The 23,759-nt window shown below is 40.7% G+C and overlaps 1 protein-coding gene and 1 long non-coding RNA gene across 2 annotated transcripts; both read right to left on the bottom strand.

Annotated features, from left to right (window-relative positions):
* Positions 1-1,259: 1,259 nt before the first annotated feature.
* Positions 1,260-11,991, bottom strand: LOC129724400 (uncharacterized). The gene is made up of 7 exons (XM_055679280.1): positions 8,705-11,991; positions 7,172-8,133; positions 6,079-7,112; positions 5,919-6,014; positions 5,672-5,860; positions 4,954-5,611; positions 1,260-4,893 (listed from the first exon to the last, which is right to left on the bottom strand). The coding sequence occupies exons 2-3, from the start codon at positions 7,919-7,921 to the stop codon at positions 6,321-6,323; spliced, it is 1,542 nt and encodes a 513-aa protein (XP_055535255.1). The 5' UTR covers positions 7,922-8,133; positions 8,705-11,991; the 3' UTR covers positions 1,260-4,893; positions 4,954-5,611; positions 5,672-5,860; positions 5,919-6,014; positions 6,079-6,320.
* Positions 11,992-19,060: 7,069 nt separating this feature from the next.
* LOC129724406 (uncharacterized) lies at positions 19,061-19,512 on the bottom strand. Its single transcript, XR_008727916.1, has 3 exons — positions 19,409-19,512; positions 19,266-19,351; positions 19,061-19,154 (listed from the first exon to the last, which is right to left on the bottom strand). It is a non-coding gene; the product is annotated as an uncharacterized LOC129724406 (long non-coding RNA).
* Positions 19,513-23,759: the final 4,247 nt, after the last annotated feature.

Here is a 23,759-nt window from a genome sequence, read left to right as displayed (position 1 = left end):
ACCAGAATAAAAATAACTTGGATCAAATTTGTGCCGAAAAAATAGATGTCCTGATTTGTACCTCTGACCAGATGGTATCCCCACATACATAAGACATACGTAACACTGGCGTTTTTTTCTGGTACACGTTGCCCCATAGTACTCCGTACCACGCCCTGTCAAACTGCTCGATATATAATGAACAAAATGAATTTTCTTTTTCTCGGCCTTATCGAGCCCCAAAGAAAATCCCATAAGGAACTGTCAAAAAGTTATTTACAAAATCAATGCAGCATTTTTCGAGTAGGAACAGGACAAATGCAGGGCTGCGCAGGTACACTGCCTTCAAAAACAACTCAAACAGGTTTTTTTTACAGGAATGGTACTTTCGAGTAGTTCATTTTGTACCAACTTTTTTGGAAGATTTCTTCCTGAGTGTTACGTATGTCTTATGTATGAGGTATCCCTATTTTCGTTAGACTGTTGTGCAGTTTGTCTCTCTCCTAAGAAAATTCAAAGATAAAATCTAAAACCGGAAAATATGTCCAATTTCAAATGCTAATAAATTGGCTAGTTTTCGATAGATTTCCTTCGTATTTTATTATTTGAACTACAGGTCGGACTCGATTATATAGGGGGGGAGAAGCTGATCGAAACTTCCGGCCCTCTCCGTAGCACATACTACGGAGAGCCAGGTGAACACCCACCAATTACCTGTCGATTTTCCTAACTGGAAAACGTCTGCAAACCATCTCTAATAATGATATTTCGTCCACTGTATCACAAGCAATTGCGAATAGATGAGCGATGGAGAGATATTGAGTGCGTTGGGTACAGGGCCAAGTCCCCCCTGGGTGGCGTTAAACGATGAGACAACGTATGACCAGCGATGGAAACGAAACGATTATGACCCGATTGTCGTTTTGTCCCAAACTGTACAGATTGCGATGTGTTCAAGTAATGAATAAACTTGAATCCTCTCAGTACGTAACAAAATGTTGATGCATTGCTCACTCGGAAATAATAAATACATAACTAGACTATATACAGCTCTTAGAAGAGAATGATCCGTGCAACTCGTTGTGTTTTTTTCTCCGTACGTGGCTCGTCGCACGAGGATAAACGATAGCAAAAAAAAATAATAAACTTGACTTGTCCCCTTCGCATCACAGTGACGCAGTAGCAATGATGTGGTATGGTGACGGCGGGAGGGAGAGTTATTTTAGGCTATCGGACTACTTGGGCAACGATTGTTTTCAGCAGGTTTGCTACACCAATTAATGAAAAACTGCTGGAGTAGTGTGAAACATGATATTATATAATATTTTTTTGTTTTATTCATCTAAAAAAAGGCTGCTTAAGCAGGTAATACAGAAATTAATAGGTACCAAACTTTGCTATTATTCAATTAACCGAATTATCCTACGTTAAGCTTGCGGTTATGCCGAAGAATTTATCTACCTCTCGTTTTGGTTATGGTTTGGTGAATGGAACATTTTCCTCATATTAATTTCAGAGGTAGTGTTAAGAGGAGAGAGAGAGAGAAGGTGGCTACCTGATATAAATAAATTTAAAAAACGCAAGCTTGGCATAGTTTGCGTGATTGATAGTAGACATTCAAATGCTTGAACATATCTCCTAAAACTAAATTCTTTTTAGTCGTATTGAACTAAGATTTTTAGTAAACATGGCAATAATTTTTTTCAAGCAACAATAAGTTTCGGGTACCTACGTGTAATATTTTATTTTTTTATCGTTTCCTTTCGGATTGACTTTTTACAAAGAATCACTGCGTTACTTATTGTTACGTAGGAGGGAGGGAGGGGAGGTAGTAGAGACAGTTACGTAACTATCATGTTTGCTCGAAATTGAAAATTTCGGAGAGGAGTCAGACTGATTAGTGGTAAGTAATTTTAGGGGGGGGGGAGTCATGTCGAACGCTACCTATCGTTACATAGGAGGGGGGGAGGTCTGAAATCTAGATTTTCAGCGTTACGTAATTTGTAATATAACACGTCGATGTTGCACCATCATGTTTCATATCAGAGCAATTCCATCACAAAACCGGGCAATCAATTTAGTCGACCATTGCAAATACAGTGATCACCCGATTATATCACCCCCTTGATGATGTTTGGAGTGATAAAATCGGGAATTTTTTTTTTATTATTATTTTGTTATAAAAGATGGTAGACCAATAATTTAACACGTAAAATCAGCGATTTTGATTACTACAAGAAATCGAATCATATGAAAAAGCAGTTCTATCCGTCTGTCTGCTTCTCTGATCCTTATAGACGTGGGAACTACTGTACTAATCGGCGTGAAAATTTTTATGTAGGGGTTTTTGAGGCCGGAAAAGGTTATTAGAGTAGCTCGAGACCCCTTCCTCTTCTTAAAGGGAGGGCTTCCATACAAATATAACACAAACTTCTACGTAACTTAAAAACTAATCAAGCAAATGGAACCAAATTTGACATGGTGAGGTTATTAGGAGTTAGAAATATGTCAATGGTCACTTGACACCCCTCCCTCCTCTGGAAGAGGGAGGGCTCTCATATAAGTAAAACATAAATTTCACTACTAGTTCGTAGGTTAGGTACTAGTGTTTGCATAAAGCTGTGAAGTTGTTCTCTTAGTGTCATACATATCTCAAGCAGCTCAAAAAATTAGTTTCAGCTATTTTCTAAGGTTACGGAAGAGGGATCAGAAATGACCCAAAATGTGTTTATGTGGTTTACTGATAGCCCTTTCACAAAATATCTCTTCAATACATTTCAAAACACATGAAAATTGAGACTTTTTGTACTTTTTCTTCATTCACCCAGACGCAGAAACAAATCGATGACGTACGTAACGTATCTAACAGTCACAATCCCTGGCTTTTTGGACCGATAGGCCTGAGCAAAACTAGAGAGGGAAAAAATCGATGAAGTAGTTGAAACAAAACCAATGATTTTAAAAATAAAAATTAATCGAGGATACTGTCTACAGACATTAAAAGACGAAAGCTTGTATCTTAAATGACAGTGGAACTGGCACTTGTAAATAATTGCGAGATTCGGAGATGGTGGACATACAATGTTATATGATGATAAAATTGGGTGAAAAAGGTGATAAAATCGGGGGCAGATAAAATCGGGTACTGATATAATCGGGTGATTACTGTATTTTCATAGCCAAAAAAAAATCGGTTTTCGATGGTTTTTGATGCCAAATGACTTAGAAACGCATGAAACGTCGAGAATTGGTGTCATCTGAAAAAAAAAATTGCAAAAATCGACTCTCTGGGACTTAATCGTTTTTTCAATTGTGGAAGGCGGAGTTTAAAACATTTAGAATTTATTTAATGAAATTGATTGCTAGTCTCTCGAAATAGCCTGTATAATGATATACACTATAAGTAGCATCGAATACATCATAATTCATAATATAGTGAAAAATGAGTATAAAATAAAAAAGCACTTCGGTTCGTTTGATTGGTGTGACGTCTTCGACAAAGTTGTGTGATGTCCACGGTCCTTACAAATATTTTATAATTCAAATGGGCATTTGTCCACGGGGGGAGGGGGGAGTCAAAATCGTTAAAAATCTGTCCACGTGGTATGTGGACGGCCCCTAAATAAAACGAATAAATTGTCTGGTACAGCATTCGCATAAACAAGTACAAGTGTCCTAGAGAGTATATTTTTCAAACAAAATCAAAAAAACATATTCCATCAGTATCCACCGTTTCATGTACTTTCAAGACACTTGGAATAGAAAACATTATTCAAATTCCATGCACCTCCCGTGTGTGATTTTGTAAATGACATGGAAGCATTCAACATTTTCCGCGAGACACAATCTTAATTTTGGTTGAGTTATTTTTTTTTTCACAGAGTAGTTTTTTGAAACATTTTGTAAATTTGTTTCGAAATATTTTGCCATTTTACATGGTATTTTTTTCCAATTCAACATTGCCACCCTAACGACAATGATGTAGCAAATATTATATTTTCAGGAATTTTTCTATTGGTATTGAGTGAAAAGTGATTTTTTTCTTTTTATACTCATTTTTACACAATATTATAAACCACTCTATGTCAAATAAATGAACCACCCTAATGAAACATAATGTTTTCGATGCTAGTTATAGTGTATATCATTATACAGGTTATTTCGAAAGACTAGCGATCAATTTCATTAAATAATTTCTTAATATTTTGAACTCTGTCTTCCGCATCTGAAACCGCCATTCTCTACTGCGAAAACTTGCCGAACTTTTTGCGGATATGTTAACCTTTTCTACCTTTTTGTCCATCCTGACACACGTTTTATACAAGCAAGATCTCTAAACCAACTGGGAACTTTAACCTGCCACCAAAACAATCTCATTATGGGAGTAGGAGACAACACACTTTTTTTTCACTCTCTTTTTAACAAAAATCTCAATCGTTGGCTGAATGATCATGAATGATCTTTGTTCATCATATGTACATATTGCGACTAACCCCATATACTCAGCTGTGCACATTTAGATACAGATGTTGTTGTTAGCAGTCACGACAAGAGGCGAATAGTGCGAAGGAAGAGAAAGAGAGTACGCCAGCAGGGATACTATATACATGGTGCTCCTTTGCAATCCTCGTAACTCGTCTTACACATAGATCTGCTTGCAAATGTGAGAAGAGTAAATGTGTATCGCACACTGACAGAGATGTTAATGCATCACAAAGGAGATTTATATGTATTCAAAAATCGCTAGAAACGATTTTCTCCCATCGCTGCGTATGACAACGGAAAGGTGTGCCAGGGGAGCCTCACCGGACTTTGTCGCACAAAGTTGTAAGCAGTTTTCGACCAGTTGGATCCTGTTCCGCACGTATGGTCGAGTACAGATGATTCTTGAACGTGCTCGAAATCTGAAAATCACTGGAATGAAAAAACAATCATCAGATTCTGAATAAACTACTTATTGCATTCCTCTCTTACACGATAGAAATTTTTCATTGGGCCTCAACCTCTTAAGCTGGTGTGTGGAGATCAATGATTGGTTTAAAAAAGCATTCGAAAACGAGTTTCTTGCTCCAGCAAGATTGATTTTCCGAGTCCGTTACTGATAAATCGTATTTCTTGAGATTAATGGAAATGTCACTTTCCCGCCTGCTATCACTTTTTTGCCATTTGTAGCTGAAGAATCCGATTTGCAAACTTGTTTAATGTTTCACTTTATAAATTTTAATGCTTTGTCATTGTTTTGCTTTTCGTTGCTGTTGTAGTTTATAAAATTCATCGCTTCCAAACAGATTACTGTGGCACATGAAAGTTTAATTACCCTCAAATCACTACTGACACAAAGAGCCGTGTATGTAGGAGTGCCTGATGGCGCTGAATGAACCCCTTATTTTTTCCAACATTTCCATTCGACTTGCACTGTTACCAAAATTTAGCAACCTTCCTCCAACCTTTTTGAATATTTTACATTTGTAGCTGAAGAATCCGATTTGCAATGATGTCGACGCTCTTGTATATCGATGGGACTAGCAATAGACAAAGTCCATCGATCCATCGCGCAAAATTGTAAGCAGTTTTTAATTAGTTCGGTCCTGTTTCTCAACTGACGTTATTTTTGAACCAATAATCTTTTATTCTAGATAAAAAAAAATTTAAGAAATAATATATACAAGACACTTAATCTATTAAAACCTACCACTAAATCTGGGAACTTTTTGTGATTCTCGATAGAATCAATATGCTCACGATAAATGTTATGAATATTTTCCATCTTTTTTTTTTGAAATACAATGCGTACGATTTCTGATAAATGGCGGGGGTCTGTTTCCCAATTCCAAAATAAAAAGTTCAATTCAAGGATGGTTTTCTCATCTGCGATGTTGATCTACAAATAGGGTGGGCTGTTATTGTTGTTAATATAAACTTCCGATGGGTTAACAAACCTTTTTTTTCAATCAGATTGATTAGATTGTAGCGAGTTACAACACTATTCTCCTCTTTTAGAACCAGCTAGGAAACATAAACAGATGATACTGAATCTAAAAAGGAAATGTTTTTGTTTAAAAAATTTTCAAACATTGTGACAATTTTTAGAATACTTACCTATTTATTCGAGAAGTTCTAGGACATCATGGTAATCTTCAGTTTCACATTCGTTGTCTTCAACAGCGATAGAATACATTTGACTATTAAATTTAAGTCGCATTTCAGTCGGAATTTGCGCTGTATTCGGATTTCCGAATGTTTTTATCCAATCTTTTGTTCGGAGAATTCCCACTAGGGAAGCATTTTTCAAACGGTTTCGGATTTTGGTTTTGTTCAAATTTTGGGCGGAGAATATCCTTTCAGCTGCCGCCGATGAATGTGGTAAAGATAGTATTGCTCTCATAAGTCATAAGTGCCATTAACGGATACTTCAGTGCATCATTTCTATCGCGGAAATTCGTTATTTTAATCCAAAAATCCTCGGCGTCATTTAATTGCGTTAGTCCTAAGCATTTGAAATTCAAGTGCTTAATTTCATTAAATTCGTTATCAGCATCCTGCCACATGCTATCTGGTATTACAGTTGGGAAATGTGGTAAAACGGGGCCAACGCTCAAACATCTCCCTTCAAAAATGTTGATGGGTTCCAACATTTGAATACTTTTATATATTTCATTCTCTAATTGGAACCGTTTAAACATTTGCAAGGCTAACTCTAGGTAAAACGCAGTGCACGTATTTTGTATAGCTAACAATTGTGTTTTTTCAATTTTACTGGCATCTAGTTTGGTAGCTACCTTTACTCCTAGGTACACATCATGAACCGGCTTGAAATCATGGGGGTGAAATTTAATATCAGTCAAGTTTGTAGATCGCGTGACATCATCTTTTATGAAGTAGCTAAGTAACTGTCTAAGTTTTCTTGATAAAGTTGCATGGAGTGAAATGATTTCCGGTTTTTCCGATTGAAAAAGTTTGTTCATATTATCAACGAACGGCAAAATGAAATCTAAAAATAACAGGTAGATTTCGGTAACGGTATCAGCGAGCGTTTTATGAATTTTCGATGCGTTCGATAAATTATCAACGTTTGACGCAAGTCCAAAGTATATCTGCAACGGTTCATATCTAGACAAAACAGCCTTCACAACCTGTAAATGATAGAATTAACAAGTGAAAAAGGTTGAACTATAGTGAAGTGCTTGACAACCTGTCCTCTAGACAAAAATCGAACATCATGCATCCGTGGCACGCGGATTGGATTGAAATCTAGCATGCATTGAATTTTATCAAATTGCTGCAATCTAACTGGGCTAGCAGATAGATAGCTGTAAATATCTTTTAGCATTTGTTCCAGATGATCGGGTAACTTTTTACTAGCGTAAGACGCGCATAAGGCGAGAGAGTGGCATATACAGGGCACACTGACGAGATGCGGACAATCGTCCCGCAGTAGACTCGTTACTGAATGTCTCTGTCCGACCATGACAGCAGCGTTGTCGCTCCCTATTCCGAGCATAAACTTTTTATATGGGATGTTGAACTGATCGAGTCTTTTAACAATTGCTGTTTTTATAGAAGAAGCGTTACTCGCATCGAGTTCAATCAGATCAAAAAACACGTCGCGAATGTGACCCACATTCTCGTCGTAGTACCTCACAACGACACATAGAACTTTTTCCGATGTAATATCGGTGGATTCATCCACGATTATACTGAAGTAAGTTTGCTGCATGATCTGGATCAGTCTATTTTTCTGCGTTTCTCCAGTCACTGCGACGATAATTCTTGCCGCTTTCGTGCGGCACATTCTCACTGAATTAAGAATTTTTGAATCAGGAAAGGATGCTTTTAATGTCGGTATGAGTTCGTCCATAGCTCTGAACGAAATATTTTTGTGTACTGCGTACAAGCATAATCGAATGCACGCATCTACAGTTGCTAGTTCTGATGGTAGCATTTTCTTCAAATCATTGCTTCGGTTTAAAATTGCTGATGCAGCCTTTTTGTGAGTTTCCTGTCTTTGATGTGTTCGTAAATCCTTTATCCCTCCGTTTTCAAATTTCAAGGAAGATTCACAAACCTTACAGTATGCAGATTCTCCTCGCTGTTCAAGCCACGGTAGCTGTTTTTCCCAGACTTATTTGTATTGTTGAACGTAGCGTTTAGCAGCTATTCGATAAGTTAAAATATTTAATTAAAATGCATCGCTACACATGCAATACTAAAAATTCGGAGTCATCCGAGACTTTTAGAGGAATACAGTCAGTTTTTTTACGCGAATTTTTTAGAAGGTTTTGTTTACGCGAATTTTTAAAATAACGTGGTTTTTTTAATTAACGCGATTTTTCTTTAAGCGGATTTTTGAATTACCGCGTTTTTTTTTCGCGATAACGCGCTAGTTCAAATTTTTTTCGCGAGTTTTCGAATTATGCGGGTTCGGAACCACAAACGTCTAAGTGTTTATTGAGTGGAAGACTTAGTCAAGACTTTGGCTCTCCGCCCTCCGAAAGATCTGAAATGACCGTCAAAGAGGAAAATTTTTAATACTGGTCGTAGAACGTTTCGGTTTTTTCTAAAGATTTTCTTGGTGGTTTATTTCAGGTGAATTTTCGAATGAACGCGGTTTATTACGAGGTATGTATCCCCTGCGTAAAAAAACTGATTGTACATACATTATATAGATTATACACATATACAAAATTCTAAATATATTTACAAAGAGAACCAGTAACTGACTTACATTTTTTTCTTTTTTACGGTTAAACTTATTCTTGCCTCATTTTCACTAATTGCAAGTTCCTCATTGCTGTCTATTTCCATAGCTATTGTGTTGTTGTTGTAGTCTTCTGTTTGGATTTGATGTTCCGGGTCGCTCGCTTTGTTCCAGACAAAATAAAACAAAGAAACAGATTCAATAGAACACAACTTACTATTAAAATCAATAAGTAACGAGCTTGGTTTGTAAATGGCTGGAGAAGGCGCACCATATCTCGTATCTACAGGTATAAAATAAATCCATGTGAAGTATCACTGGTGACCCTTTAGCCTCCTATCCGTACATCCTGGGGGGGGGATCTCTAGTCGTATGCTGACAGTAAAGGGGGCTTTTTTGAGAGCTGATTTGAGCGTCTGACCTCCATGTATGGGGTGGCTCGAAACAGCGTCTGTTCTTCATGTTAGGAGCGGCTGAACTACCGTCTTGTTAGTGCACCCAGGACTCTAGACACCAAAGCCAAAACGTATTCGGGACTTAGAACAGTGGTAGCACGTTGGTCCTTCTTTGAGACAGTGGGGTTGGTTGCTGGCCTTGCGAGCCTGCACCAGGAAAAACAACTTAGCAACAAACGAAACGGCTGGGCAGTGCGCACCAGCAATACACCCGTACTAGTTGGCATAAAATAGACCCCAGTGTGGTCCAAAGCATAATGCCCTGCAACTCCTATCCCTATCTCCGCGTGGTACCGACTGGGATACGAGCAACCAAAGGAAGATCGGTGAACCGGTGGAAACTTGGTCGTATGCTGACAGGAAAGGGTGAGCTGCTCTCTTAGGAGGGCAGCTTGTCCAAGCTTCTGTTCCCCATGTAAGGGGCGGCTCAAACAGCGTCTGATCCGGAGCGGACGGCTGAATTATGAAATGCGACGTCTCGCCAGCTACACCCGAGACGGCAGCCCCGTCGCAGACTAGGCATCCGCAGCCCTAGTGAGGCAGCATGCCGAAACATCAAAATACTACGAACAATCAAAACGAACAATCGAATACGGACCGGAACAATTGGCAACGACCTAGGCGACGAAATAAGGACGACGATTGGAAGCTCGGTACATGGAAATGGAAATCGCTGAACGCCCCGGGTAGAAACCGGATTCCCGCCACTTGGACATCGTTGCGCTCCAGGAGCGTTGCCGGAAAGAAGAGAAGGTATGGAGGATTTGTGGTCGCAGGGTACAGTCCTACCAGAGCGGGGGCACAACCAATGAGCTGAGTACCGGCTTTATAGTGCTGAGCAGGATGCAGAGCCGTGTGATCAAGTGGCAGGCGATCAGCAACAGGTTGTTCTGTTTCTACAACTACACTACCCTGTGCACTGCCCTCACGAAGGAAGACCCGATTTAGAGACAAAAAAGTTCTACGCACAGCTGGTGAAACTCTACGATAGCTGCTCGCGTAGACATCAAGATCGTCATCGGGGACATGAACGCACAGATCGGTAGGGAAGAAATATACAAGCCGGTGAACGGCCCGCACAGCCTGCACACCGTGACGAACGACAACGGCCAGTGATGCGTCAACTTCGTAGCTTCCCGTGGACTATCAGTCCGAAGTACCTTCTTTCCCCGTAAGGACATCCACAAAACCACCTGGGGATCACCTGACCAACGTTGAGCAAATCAAATTGGCCATGTTCTCATCGACGGCCGACTCTTCTCTGACATTACAAACGTACGTACCTATCGCGGTGCGGATATTGGCTCGGACCACTACCTAGTTGCGGTATCATTGCGCTCAAAACTGTCGACCGTATCCCACGGGCGACATAGCCGAACCCCGCTTCAACATTAAGCAGCTCTGGAACTCCCAGGCTGCGGAGGAATACGTGCAACAGCTTGAAACGGTCTTCCCCACAGCGGAGTGGCTGGGCGCATTGCCTCTCGAAGACGGCTGGTGCAGCATTCGCACAGCTATCGGGGACACCGCAACGGCGACACCAGGAGTGAAAGCACCGAGTGGCAGAAACGACTGGTATGACAGGGAGTGCGAGGCAGCGGTGAATGAGAAGAACCGGACCTGGGCGATATACCTGGGCAGGTCAACGATGGAGAACAAGGCCAATGACAAACGGGCACGGAACGACATGACCACGATTCTCCGACGAAAGAAGCACCAGCAAGAGGATCGTGAACATGAGGAGCTAGCGCAGCTGTACTGTGCCAGTGAAGTTTTATGAGAAGGTAAACCAGTCCCGCAGAGGCTATAAGCCACAAGCCGATATGTGCAACGACGCGGATGGGAACCTTCTCACGAATGGCAGCGAGGTGGTTGACAGGTGGAAGGAGTACTTCGATGGACACCTGAATGGCGAAATAGTAAACAGAAGCGGAGCAGGAACTGACCTAGGAGCACCAGCAGCGGATGACCAGCCCCCGATATTCATGAAGTTCTTTGGGAGATCGGAAAGCTGGAAAACAACAAAGACGGACTGCCGAGCGAGCTCTTAAAACATGGAAGAGAGGCGCTGGCTAGAGCGCTGCACTGGGTCATTTCCAGGATTTGGGAGGAGGGAAAACTGCCAGACGAGTGGATGGAGGAAGTCGTCTGTCCCATCTACAAGAAGGGCGACAAGCTGGAATGGCGCAACTACCGCGATATCTCGCTTATCAGTGCCGCCTACAAAATACTTTCACAGATCCTGTTCCGTCGTCGTCTATCACCTTTAACCAGGAGGTTCGTGGGTCAGTACCGAGCGGGTTTCATGGGAGCCCGTGCCACCACGGACCAGACCGTCTCAATCTGACAGATCTTACAGAAATATCACGAGTACAACGTGCCCACACATCAAATCTTCATTGACTTCACGGCGGCCTATGATACAGTCGATCGAGAACAGCTATGGCAAATCATGCACGACAACGGACTTCTGGATAAACTGACTCGATTGATCAGAGCCACAATGGCGCAAGTGATGTGTTACGTGCGTGTTTCGGAGATACTCTCGAGTCCCTCTGAATCGCACAGAGGGTTGAGACAAGGTGATGGACTTTCCTGTTTGTTGTTTAACATCGCCCTTGAGAGTGTGATCCGGCGGGCGGGAATTGACACGAAGGGCACGATTTTCACAAGGTCCGTTCAGCTTCTGGGCTTCGCGGATGACTTTGACGTCATATCACGTAACTTTGCGACGGCGGGGGAAACTTACACCCGACTGAAAGCCGAAGCTGGGCGGATCGGGCTGCGGATAAATGCGTCAAAAACAAAATACATGCGAGCGAGAGGCTCCAAGAAAACAACATCAGCCTCCGAACTCAAGTCTCTGTAGACAGTGATGAGTGTCTACTGGTGACCGCCGACAATAACACCAGCAAAGAGATCCAGAGACGCATCCAGGCAGGAAATCGTGCCTACTTTTCACTTCGGAAGACACTTCGATCGAATCGAGTGCGACGACGCACGAAGTTGACGCTGTACAAAACCCTGATAAGACCGTTAATCCTCTACGGGATCGAGACAACAACGCTTCTCGCGGGGGACCTTAACGCTCTTGGAGTTTTTGAACGGAAGGTGCTGCGGACTATCAACGGTGGAGTACAGACGAACGACGGAGAATGGCGACGGCGCATGAACCATGAACTGCACGCGCTGATTCTCTCCAAATCCCATTGCACACCTGGCGAAAGTCAATAGGTTGCGGTGAGCCGGTCACGTCGTAAGGATGCCAGGTGACAACCCTGCGAAATCATTTCTCTTCAGCAACCCTACCGGCACCAGAAATAGAGGAGAGCAGCGTACACGATGGCTCGACCAGATTGAAGGAGACTTGCGGGTGATGAGACGCCTGGGGAACTGGCGAAACACAGCCCAAAACCGAGCAACATGGCGACAAATTCTTGATACAGCACGAGCCACCACGGCTCTCGTCTGATTGGTAAGGTAAGTAAGTAACAAACGAAGAACAAAATAATTCGAAACGAATAATCGGCATAGACCCAGGCCACGAAAACGGACTAACGATTTGAAACTCGGAACATGAAACTGTCGATCACTCAATTTCATTGATGCAATTGGAAGCTACCAGAGGTGCGCTAGAAAGATTCTATGGTACGTATGTTTTGGATGGTCATACCATCTACCAGGTCGCTGAAAACTACGTGCATTCGCTTGAAGCATCGCTGCCGGAGGAGGCCGAGTTGATTGAAACCCCTCTCGAGGACTGTTAGAGTGCTGTAAAAACAGTCATTAACAGCGTAGCGAAGAACGTCCTGGGGCATGTGGTACGAAACCGACGGAATGAGTGTAGGAAAGTGTTGGACGAAAACAACGTTGGGCGGGTAATAATGTTGCGTCGAGCTATTCGTCAAGACGTGGAGCGATATAGACAGAAGAGGGGACAGCAAAATCCCTAGTGCCTGCATCGCCTGACTGTTCCCAAGTTATCTTCTAACGTCTGTCGTCCTTAGTAAATGGATTCTTGGGAAGATAGCAATCAGATCTTCACTTCGCGCAGATCCTCCAAAAGGGCCGTGAGAACAAAGTCTCTACGCACTATCTATTCATCGATTTTAAAGCCGCATAAGATATTGTCTGTTTCTTTTAGAACGAAACGCGCCAAATTCGTCGCAGAAATCGTTGCCATACAAACTCCATGACGACGATTTCTGCGACTAATTTGGCGCATATTGTTTTGAAAGAAACAGACAATACAATTGGGTTGTTCAGCTATTCACGGCTTCCTGATTTTTATATATCAGCTAAAAGAGTTTAATTTTAGCATGGGTTTATTCTCAGGCTCCGCACCACGTACCCTTCCTTCAATCTGAATTCTACAGTACCCCTGTTGACTCTCCTTCTAACAAAAATTACCTCGATATAAAGCAACCTCGATGTAGCGTAACTCGATATATCGTAACTTTTACCTCGATATAACGTTGCTTTTAAAATATATTGAAATTGAAAATAAATGATACAGCAACTGTTTTTGGGCTATAAATTGCTTAAAAAAAATGTTTGTAGTAAGTTTTGAAATTGTTCAAAATGGGCATAAGAAAGGTTTGAAAATACCAATAGGTGATGGGAAATAGGTTTCCACGCATCCTTCAGTAACAATTCACAGTCTTGCAATAATTAAAAAAAAATTTCTTCAGCTTGTTGAAATTTTCTATGAATGGGCATAAGAATTGTTTTAAACTACTGATAGGTGATGGGAAATAGGTTTACGCGCATCTGTGAGTAACCACCAACAATCTTGCATCAATAAAAAAAAATTATGCTTGTTGAAAATTGTCCTAAATGGGCATAAGAATGGTTTAAAAATACTGATATTTCCCATCGGTTTTCACGCATCTTTGAGCAACCTTTTGTATAAATTGAAAAATAAATTGGGCATAAGAAAGGTTTAAAAATAAATAAATAGATATAACGTAACGAAAATAAAAATAAAGTTGCCTTGTATCGAGGTATGACTGCATTATAAAACTGGTGTGAGTAACGTATGAAAGTCTACAGGGAATTGTAAATAGGCGACTTTGTTAGGGTGGACAGAGGTTCGATATACTAGTAGAGCAGTAAGCTTGAAACGGAGTGGCACGAATATGAATGATAAGCGTATCACTTACTTCAATGATGATACTGCAATAATATGAAGTACAGAAAACAACTGGGCAATATCACAATAGATCTAAGCTCTGGTCGCAGTGATGAGTCCACGCAGAAAAAAAGTACATGCTGGCTGACGAAACCGAGCACGACAGGGCCCGCTTATGCAGCACAGTGACAATTGACAGCGATGAGCTCGAGGTAAGTTGATGAATTCGAATTCGGACTCAATTTCCAAAAATAAACTCCCTGATATTTTCTGAATTTCCCTGATCTTTCAAAAAAAATTTCTGACTATTCAAATTTATTTTTAACTGATTTAGTTTCCGACCATCATAGCTTCTCACACCCAAATCACAAAACTATAAAAGGTCAGAAATAAACTGGATCCTACTGAAAATCCCACCAGTAGTAATTTGAATAGTTTAGCTTCGCTTTTGCTAACTGAATCTTAACCAAAAAAAAATTTTTTTTCCATGAAACACATCCAGTTTGATAGAATTTAAAATAATAACACTGGTCGACCGAAGTTTAAAAAAGTTGCCCCAGAACTCGAGCAAGTCGCTCTGAAATTTTATGGCATTTTGGCCTGTAGAGTGATTCCTCTTCGAGTTCGTTGCTTCTATGTTTGCTTATGAGAAAATTCATTTGAGTTTCTGAAAACGTTTTCTTTGCTAGGGGCAACATCATTCACGAGAGTGGTTGAGAAGCTATAATCTTTCCTTTTTTTCCAGTTTGAGGTCCAGGGTAAAACGTGTGTTTACAAGTGTTATGGTTTGTTTGAATATTTTATGTCCTTCTAAAACAAACCACCGTTTTCTTTATTGTGTTATCTAGTTGGTAGCTAAGACTATCTGAATTTAATTTACTATCAAATGATATATTATATTACTGAACTATTTAAAATACCATTTATTTGAGCAAGGCACACGGTGTGGCATGAACCGGTTGTTAATTTTTTACATAGAACCATAACTTTTACTCGCAAATATTCTCACATGGCTCCGTTCTGCTTCACTGCTTCACATTTTCCAAGTAAAACCGTTGATGACGTTTTTCCTGATTGTGATGAATCGCTGACTGCCGATATTTAGTTTTATGCTGATAGCAGGTATTCTGAAGCAGTTTTTGTAATCCAATTTGATTATAAAAACAGATTTTGCTCTAGAGCTCAAACTGTAAACAAAGGTTAAAGATGGTAGCTCTTTAGCTGTTCCTGTGAATTTTGATGTCCCTAGCCGCCTCGAAAGTACATCAAAAGGGCACAGAAGGTCCTGAAATCTCACGTATCACTGCTTGTTGTTTTAATTTATATCGATTTAAAATGATTATTATAAACCTCAGAAGTTGATCAAGTTACGGAATTCCATTTTTTAAAAGTAGGTTATAAAAAATGATTCTCACCTTTCGAATCGCTAGCGCAGGGTTCTCGCAAGCCTCTCTCCAAAAAATTTTTCATAATTTTATTCATTCTCTTTTCGGACATCGAAAAGTAAATAAATTTTTGACACTGAACACTTTTTTAACCAATAACAATAGCTTTTTTTTCAACCCGATAATTTTAGCGGCAATGAAAAATAAACTCGGTAATGAAAAACAATTCACGTTTACGGCGTTGCTGATATTCGCGTTGACGGTGTTGCTAATATTTGGTTGGTTTTTGCGTGAGAAAAAGATAGAAGCATGCTTTTGTAATCACGCACATTTTGACAATTACAAATGAGAGTTTATGTAGGTACGAACAGCCCCAAGTATGATGACAGTTCTACAAGGTATGCTATTCACGTCGATGCATTAGTATCAGTGATCGTTATGAACTTTTTCCAATTTTGTATGAAATTTGAAATGATTTTGCATTTTAAACTAAACTTATGAAACATACTTTCCTGAAAAGTTATAGAAATGATGTTGAAACATGTTTTATTTGTGGGGAATACATCAACATGCTGCGGTTTAGGTAAAATATGCTGTTTTTCATCAATTTGCCGGTAACCTTTTCGCACTTTTCGTTTTTTTTTGTACTCTAATAGCGCTTCTAAATAGAATCACTTATGTTTCATACAATAACAAAAGTCATGAGCTATGACAATGACTAAGATTTTGCTCCAACTATTAGAAATATAGCATTTTTATATATATTATTTCGACATATTGTCGCAATTTTTCGCACTAAATCTAAATTAATATCAATTTCTAGTGTGTTTCAACCGGAGATTCACGCTCCAACCAAAAAAATCAGATATAGAACAACATAAAACGAGAAATTTCCAAAAATGTTCTGAATTCCATACAAAACGCGAAATTTTTCATAACGAGATTTGTTTGTGTGCGTGGATAGACAAAAATGTAGCATACCTTGTAGAACTGTCATCATACTTGGCGAACAGCCTTCAAAATCTCTTTCTACGCGAATAAACCGAATTTGTTTCGTTTTTGCATAGGGAAGAGAAGGAAAGAAATAATTTTGCTCATCACGCACGTTTTGATAAGTACATATAAGACTTCGCGTAAGTGCGAACAGTGCAATATGAGATACATATGGGACTTCGCGTAGGTGCGAACAGCCTTTGAAATCTCTATCAACACCGTTAACGCGAATGACAGCAGAAGCAAATTCTAGCGGCCCTTCAGAAAAGTGTTCGATGTTTGTCAGATGAAAAACACTGCAAAAAAAAAAAATCGTACAAATCCGTAAAAAATTCAATTCCGTAGATTTTACCTACGGCTCCGTATTTCCGTAGAAAGGGATCATTTCCGTAGATCTACGGAAATTTCCGTAGATTTGGCATCGCTGCATGCATGACTCAAACGAAGTTTTTAGTAACATCAGGAATTCGCGTTGACGGTGTTGCTGATATTTGTTTGGTTTTTGCGTGCGAAAAAGAAGGAAGGAAATATTTTTGCTTTTGTCATCACGCACATTTTGACAATTACATATGAGAGCTCGCGAATAATGTGCAAATTTTACAGACTAATTTTTCGAGTCTGTGTTTTTTTCAATTTGCCGTTGCATAAAAGTTTATTCAGAGTTTTGAGTTCGACCGTAGTGAAGTATGTTCGAAATTGTAACCAAAGCCTTAATTCCAGAGAAGCGCAAGTTTAATAATCGAAGTACGTTAGCATGATTATTACTTTAAACTTGTGAAATTTAATATTTTGCGTAAAAACAAACCAAAATATTTTGTGAAATGACAATGAATGCAAAAACTGTTTGCGATGAATATTTTTTCGAGCAACTGAAAGGTATCAGTTATAACTAGGGATGGGCGATACTTGTATCGATATCAACGGTATCGATACCAGAAGCAGAAGTATCGAGCATTTTGGCATCGATACTCGTTGCTGGCGATGAGTAGCGGTATCGATACTTTGCCAACGATACTTTGAAACGATACCGATACCACCGATGCCTTCTAATGGGGATAAGCAATATCAGTATCGATACCAACGGAATCGATACTTGGGCCAAAAACGTTGAGTATTTTGGCATCGATACTTTCTATACCGATACCACGATACTTGGTATCGTTTTGTGCAAAAGTATTCGAGTACTCAGGTATCGATACTTCAGACAGTATCGCTCATCCCTAGTTATAACAATACTCATCGCAAAAAAAATGCTTTTTTTCCTTGGTTCAAATTGACAGTCGATGACAGCTCATTCTGGTTCATTTTGACACTTACACAGCTTCGTATCCGTTACTCCCTCCCAGATACCGACTGATAATAAAACTCAACAGTGCGTTCGATAAAATCGACCAATCAGAGAGGGCTTTTACTTTGACAGAACTTTGGGTGATTTTTGGTTGCTTTTGTTACATCCTGTCCTACACTGAAACAAGTCGACATAAATTTTCTCTATTAAATATTATCAATAAGATTTATTTGTTGGTTTCAATATATTGTAACTCTATGTCTAATTCCCTAAAGGTAGGCTACCTTGTGCTCTACTTGGGTGGGGATCTCAGGGACGTTATCTACCTCGACTTACTGTTCACGGTGGTTATTAACAACGAGCAGCACTGAACCGCCTTTTCGATTGGAAAGGAAACTATCCAGATTACTCCGACAACATTAATGCGCGATCTACTGTGGCTAGCATAGCTGAACGGAACCTAACATTAGAGCATGCTCAAAGGCCACGTATGCTAGGATTCAGAACCGATGCTCAAGCAGCGAGGATTGTTAACCCCTTTCTGGGTTCGGTAACAGCGCAGACAAATCGAAGTTGTATAAATACATTAACTTTCCGTGTATTCTCTAGGTTTTGAGGTTTTGTACTATGGTTTTCCCTTTCACGGGATACTAACGTTTCAATTAGACTAACCGTTATATTCTTACATCTATATCCGCTTATATCTATCCACTTAAGGGGAGGTGTAGACTCACCAATCTCCAGAAGAGGCTCATACCAATGACGATTGATCCTCGATCCGCCAGCAAATGACCGGTGACCACTCCCAAAACCAGGAGTTTACTTGTTGCTCTCCGGATTACTATTTCTGCATAAAAGGTTAATCCAACCTTTATTCTTTGATGACCGGTGTACACATCCGGGTGGGGTTGGTGAATGAAGCAATGTAGCGGATTTTCGGCTGACCAAGGATGGAATCCGATTTAGACGGCTCGCGTGTTCCTCCGCACTCACTCCAGGATTGAACCACAAGTTGGGCCTTCCGGGGCTTAACAAGGACTCCCGTTTTTGATGAACAACCACCCGTTTCAAGGAAAATGTAATCCAAGGTGGACTTTACTGACTCGACCAAGCGTCGTGGACCACGTAGGTTCCAGATTTTCGTATAGTTCCTCCAGGCTTTCTAGTAATGAAGAAAAACTCGGAATTTTTGTTCCAAGTAACAGAAAAAAGGCCCCAAACGGACCTGCGTGATTTTATTAATTTACGTGTCGGTTTTTGGACAAAACTTTTAACATGTGCTTTTAACAATTTCATCTTTTTACTATGTATAAATTATTATTTTACAATATTTTACCTTTTCTGTTTTATCTTGTCTCCTTTTCTTCCTCTTAGTAGCGTAGCACTAATTTTAGCACTGATTTTAACCTTTAAATTTCTTTACTATAAAAAAGACTACATTACTTTGTTAATTTAAGTTAGGTTAACAAATAAACGTACTCGCCACACTAGCACTTTCTATTCTATTTTTACTTTTAAGTTTTCCGCTAACGTTAGGCCTAGAGTTTTTCCCCTTCGAGTATAACTAATTTATACCCCTCGTGTATTCTAATAAGAAATTTTGAAATAACTTATTCCGACGCGCACTTCTATTCTGCTTGAGGGTCGAGCTCCGAAAGAAAGCATTCCGCTAAATGCCAAGCTTTAGATGTCTAGGGAATGTTAGATGAGACCGAAAATTTGACGAAGTTGTCAAATTTTGACATATAGTCACATCCGTTCCGCCTTGCCCACCTTAGATGACATCGTTTGTTAATGTCTCTTTATAATTTAACTGACCCCGAGCTTTTTGGATTCCGTTCACACTTTCATCGAAAAAGTTGCTCAGTTGCACCGCCGCTTGGGACATACGTAACAAACAATCCCTTTGTTACTGTTTCTCTCTCACTGCTCTCGCGATACCGACAACACGGTCAACAGAGTTGCATTTAGGGGTATGGTCGTTTATAGCAGGCAGGGAAATGGACTTGGGATGGAGTCACAAGGTAGTGTTTATCGGAACCACCGGTTACAATACCCCTCCGACAGACTTCGAAATGCTACACTTTCATTTCGAAAATGCTGAGGCCTATTTGGGGAGGTTTTCCGATTCAAAATTTTTACTAATTTTGCATTTTTGTAGTAACGACCATTTCAAGACTTTTCCTTAAATGAAAAGATGAAGGTTCTCTCTACAAATTTGACTCTCTCAAGTAGTCTGACGTGTCAATAATTTTCGCATTGCTCTCCAAGCTAGGTTTGACTTTTGTAAACAGTGATTAATCGTGTCGCCTAGACGAAAAATTTCATTTTTAAGCGCTTTATAAAACAAAATATCCGAAAAATAAGTTTCACCCTGATCAGTTCTGTTGCCATTTACCGGTTCGCGGACTATTTTAGTTGCAGGAATGATTCGTCCAGGTAAGTAGATTGGTCTACATCATCTAGTTTGGAATTGCGCTATTGATTATTTTTCCCTGGAATAGTTGATGGAGCTTTTACAGTATGCTGGGAAACCTCACATAGTTGTGCTTTCTGTTTTTCATCTCCTGTCGGTTCTGCAGCTACCGAGGAATACAGAGGAAGCCCACTTAAAGGATAAGTTTCCTTAATAAATATTGCCCAATAATCCTTAACTATTGGTTTGTTCATATATTTTTTTCAGTATCTTGCTTTCATATCCGCCGCGGAAAAGATGCCTAGAGATTTCCCCGAGTCATCCATCAGTTCATACGAACTCGTTCCTACCTTCGCTTTAACTATGCAGGGGACGTAGGGTGGTCCCAATTTGGCGTTGTACTTCTCTACCGCCGAGGATTGCCGGAAATTACGTTTCAGGACGTTTTGGCCCGCGACGTACGTTGGGGCGGGTTGCTTAAATCGAAGGTTGTAAGTATGGGTATTTTTATCGTGCTGTTTTTTTAATTGTTTGCAAACCAGAGCGCTAATAAAACGATCGATTTCTTGTTTTTTTCTTACTCTGTCCCCCTCCGAGATATCGTCAGGTTCATATAGGTGTTCATCCCCGGAATGGACTATTTCATGTCCGAACAGGATTTTGTACGGCGTGAATCCGGTCGCTGAGTGAGGAGTTTTATTAAGAACATATTCTATTTCGGACACACGGGTGTCCCACAGTGTTTGATCCTTTCTCGCATACGTTCGCAGGCAGGCGTTTATTGTCCGGTTTAGGCGCTCAACTGGGTTAGCCTGGCTGTGATGCTTCGAGTTAGCCCAGTGGCGGATTTTATAAGTTTCTAGTAACTTTTGAAATTCCTTCGATAAGAAGGTGGAGGCGTTGTCCGTGATAATGTACTCAGGAGTGGAGTAGCGTCGGAACCAGTTTTGGACCAAAATCGTACATACCTGCGGAGTCGAAATTTTTCGTACTGGGGTTAATAAGCAGAACTTCGAGAATAAGTCCATTATAACCAGTAAATGGCAATTCCCTTGCTTACTTCGGGGTAACGATTGGATAAAGTCCAGAGCAATGACCTGAAACGGTCTAGTGGTAATCCTTTGCTGCCCCATGGGCGGCTTTTGCGAACGATTACTTGGTTTATTTTCTTGACACATGAGACATTTTCGTACATGTGCCCGAACGTCGTTCGCCATGTGGGGCCAGAAATATTTTTTTCTCACTAGGGCGAGAGTTTTATCGGTTCCTACATGAAGTGAGTCATCGTGGGCCTCAATCAAAACGGCAGCCCGGAGTTCCGGAGGGACACAGGTTTTCCACTCGAAATGGAAATCTATTGCATCTTCCGAGCTGGGTACAAACTTCTTCAGAATCCCATTTTCGACTCGAAAGTCCTTGTGTTCCTCTGGCTCATTTTGGACTTTTAATTTCATGGTTTGGTACCAGTTATTTTTGTCGCATGATACCTGTAAAACTTCAATCGCTCTTGACAGAGCATCCGGAATAACATTATCCACTCCCCGTCTATGTTTAATTTCCAGATCGTGCTGCTGCAACTCTATGCTCCAACGGCATAATCGCGAGGAGGTTTTCCAACTACTCCGTAAAATATACGTTAAAGCGGAGGCATCAGTGTATACCACGAAGTGCGAGCCTTCAACATAGCAGCGAAACCTTTCGATCGATTTCAGGACCGCTAAAGCTTCTTTTTCCGTGGCAAAATATCGCTGCTGTACCGTGCTTAATTTCTGGGAGAAATATGCGATCGGTTTGTCCATTCCTTCGTACGATTGGGTTAATACTCCGGCTATGGCAGAGTCACTAGCATCACAGTGTATGGAAAATGGGCGGTCGAAATCGGGATTGGTAAGTATCGGAGCGCTTATCAAGAGTTCCTTGATTTTAATAAATGCGTTCTCTGATGAATCACTCCAGCCGAGGGTTTTAGGTTTGCCTTTCAGAAGATCAGTTAAAGGCTGTACCAGAGCGCTATAGTCGGAGATGAATCTCCGGTAATAATTGCACATCCCCAGAAAGCGACGTAGCGCCTTAAGAGATTTTGGTCGTTCGAAATTCACAATCGAAGCTACTTTATCCGGATTCGGCCGTAAACCCTCTCTGCTCAGGATGAAGCCCAGGTAGGGCACTTCATCGACACAAAATTTCGATTTCAAAGGGTTTATCGACAGATTTGCTTCGCGTAATCTGGTGGCTACCTCCCTTAATCTCTCTAGATGCTCTGCAAACGTGTCTGAAACCACTATTATGTCATCTAGATAGACAAACACATAGGGTTCCATCTCCCCACCCCCTAGAACTCGGTCCATCAGACGGGATAGGGTGGCCGGGCTATTCACGAGCCCAAAAGGCATCCTCGTGAATTGATACAACCCACGACCCAGTACAGAAAAGGCGGTGTATTTTCTGGATTTAGGGTGCAACGGAATCTGGAGGAACGCCTTAGACAGATCAATCGTGGAGATAAATCGACACGGACCTAAACGGCTAAGTATTCGGTCCGCATGTGGAAGGGGATAAGAGTCCCGCACCGTTCGTTCGTTCAGCTTTCTTGCGTCGAGACACAAGCGAACTGAGTCATCTGGCTTATCTACGGGTACCAATCTCAACGCCCAGTTGCTGTATGACCGTTCAATTACCCCGCATTGAAGCATATTATCTAATTCGCGGTTTATTTGCTCTTGCCTTTTGGGCGAAGTGGGAAAGGGATTTATGCGGACTGGGGTCAATTTCTTGGCCTCTTCCGTTAATTCTATGCGGTGGCTGAGTAGGGCAGTCGATTCCAATCGGCCCTCTTCTGTGGCTTTGAAGAGTGCTTTCACACTTTCCAATTCTCTCTGTTGTTCCTCGGTTAATGAACCTTCTTCCGCTTTACAGTCCACCGTTTCAATTGAGGTTTCTAAAATAGTCGGCACTATTTTGAAAATCTTCCAAAAGTCGGAGCCTAAGATAAGTCGACGCTTTAAAGAAGGAATCACTAACATATCAATCAGTCTAGTCGATCCGTTAAACGTAATGGGTAGGCTTACATAGCCCAAAACTTCTAAGTTTTCGCCACTAGCGGTGACTATATTAATGTCGATGGGATGGATTTTTAGTTGGCATTGTCTTATGAGATTTCTCGCGCCTATACCCAATATGGACCGATTAGCTCCGCTATCGAGCAGGCCAATTAGTGGAATATTGTATACATAGATTTTAAGGAATGGTCGATCATCGTGAGGTAAGTGTATAAATAAGTTGTTAATCTCGAAGTTAGAAGAATGAACATATTCGTGTTCGTGTACTTGTCGATAGCCGATGGGGACGAAATCGGGGAAAAGTGGTTCGACCTTTCGAGGATTTTCAACGGACTTTTGACACGTCTGCCTCGAC

The sequence above is a fragment of the Wyeomyia smithii genome, chromosome 2 (genome assembly GCF_029784165.1).
Source record: "Wyeomyia smithii strain HCP4-BCI-WySm-NY-G18 chromosome 2, ASM2978416v1, whole genome shotgun sequence".
Lineage (NCBI taxonomy): Eukaryota > Metazoa > Arthropoda > Insecta > Diptera > Culicidae > Wyeomyia > Wyeomyia smithii.
Note: the sequence above shows the minus strand (reverse complement) of the source record. Positions and strands in the feature narration are given on the sequence as shown.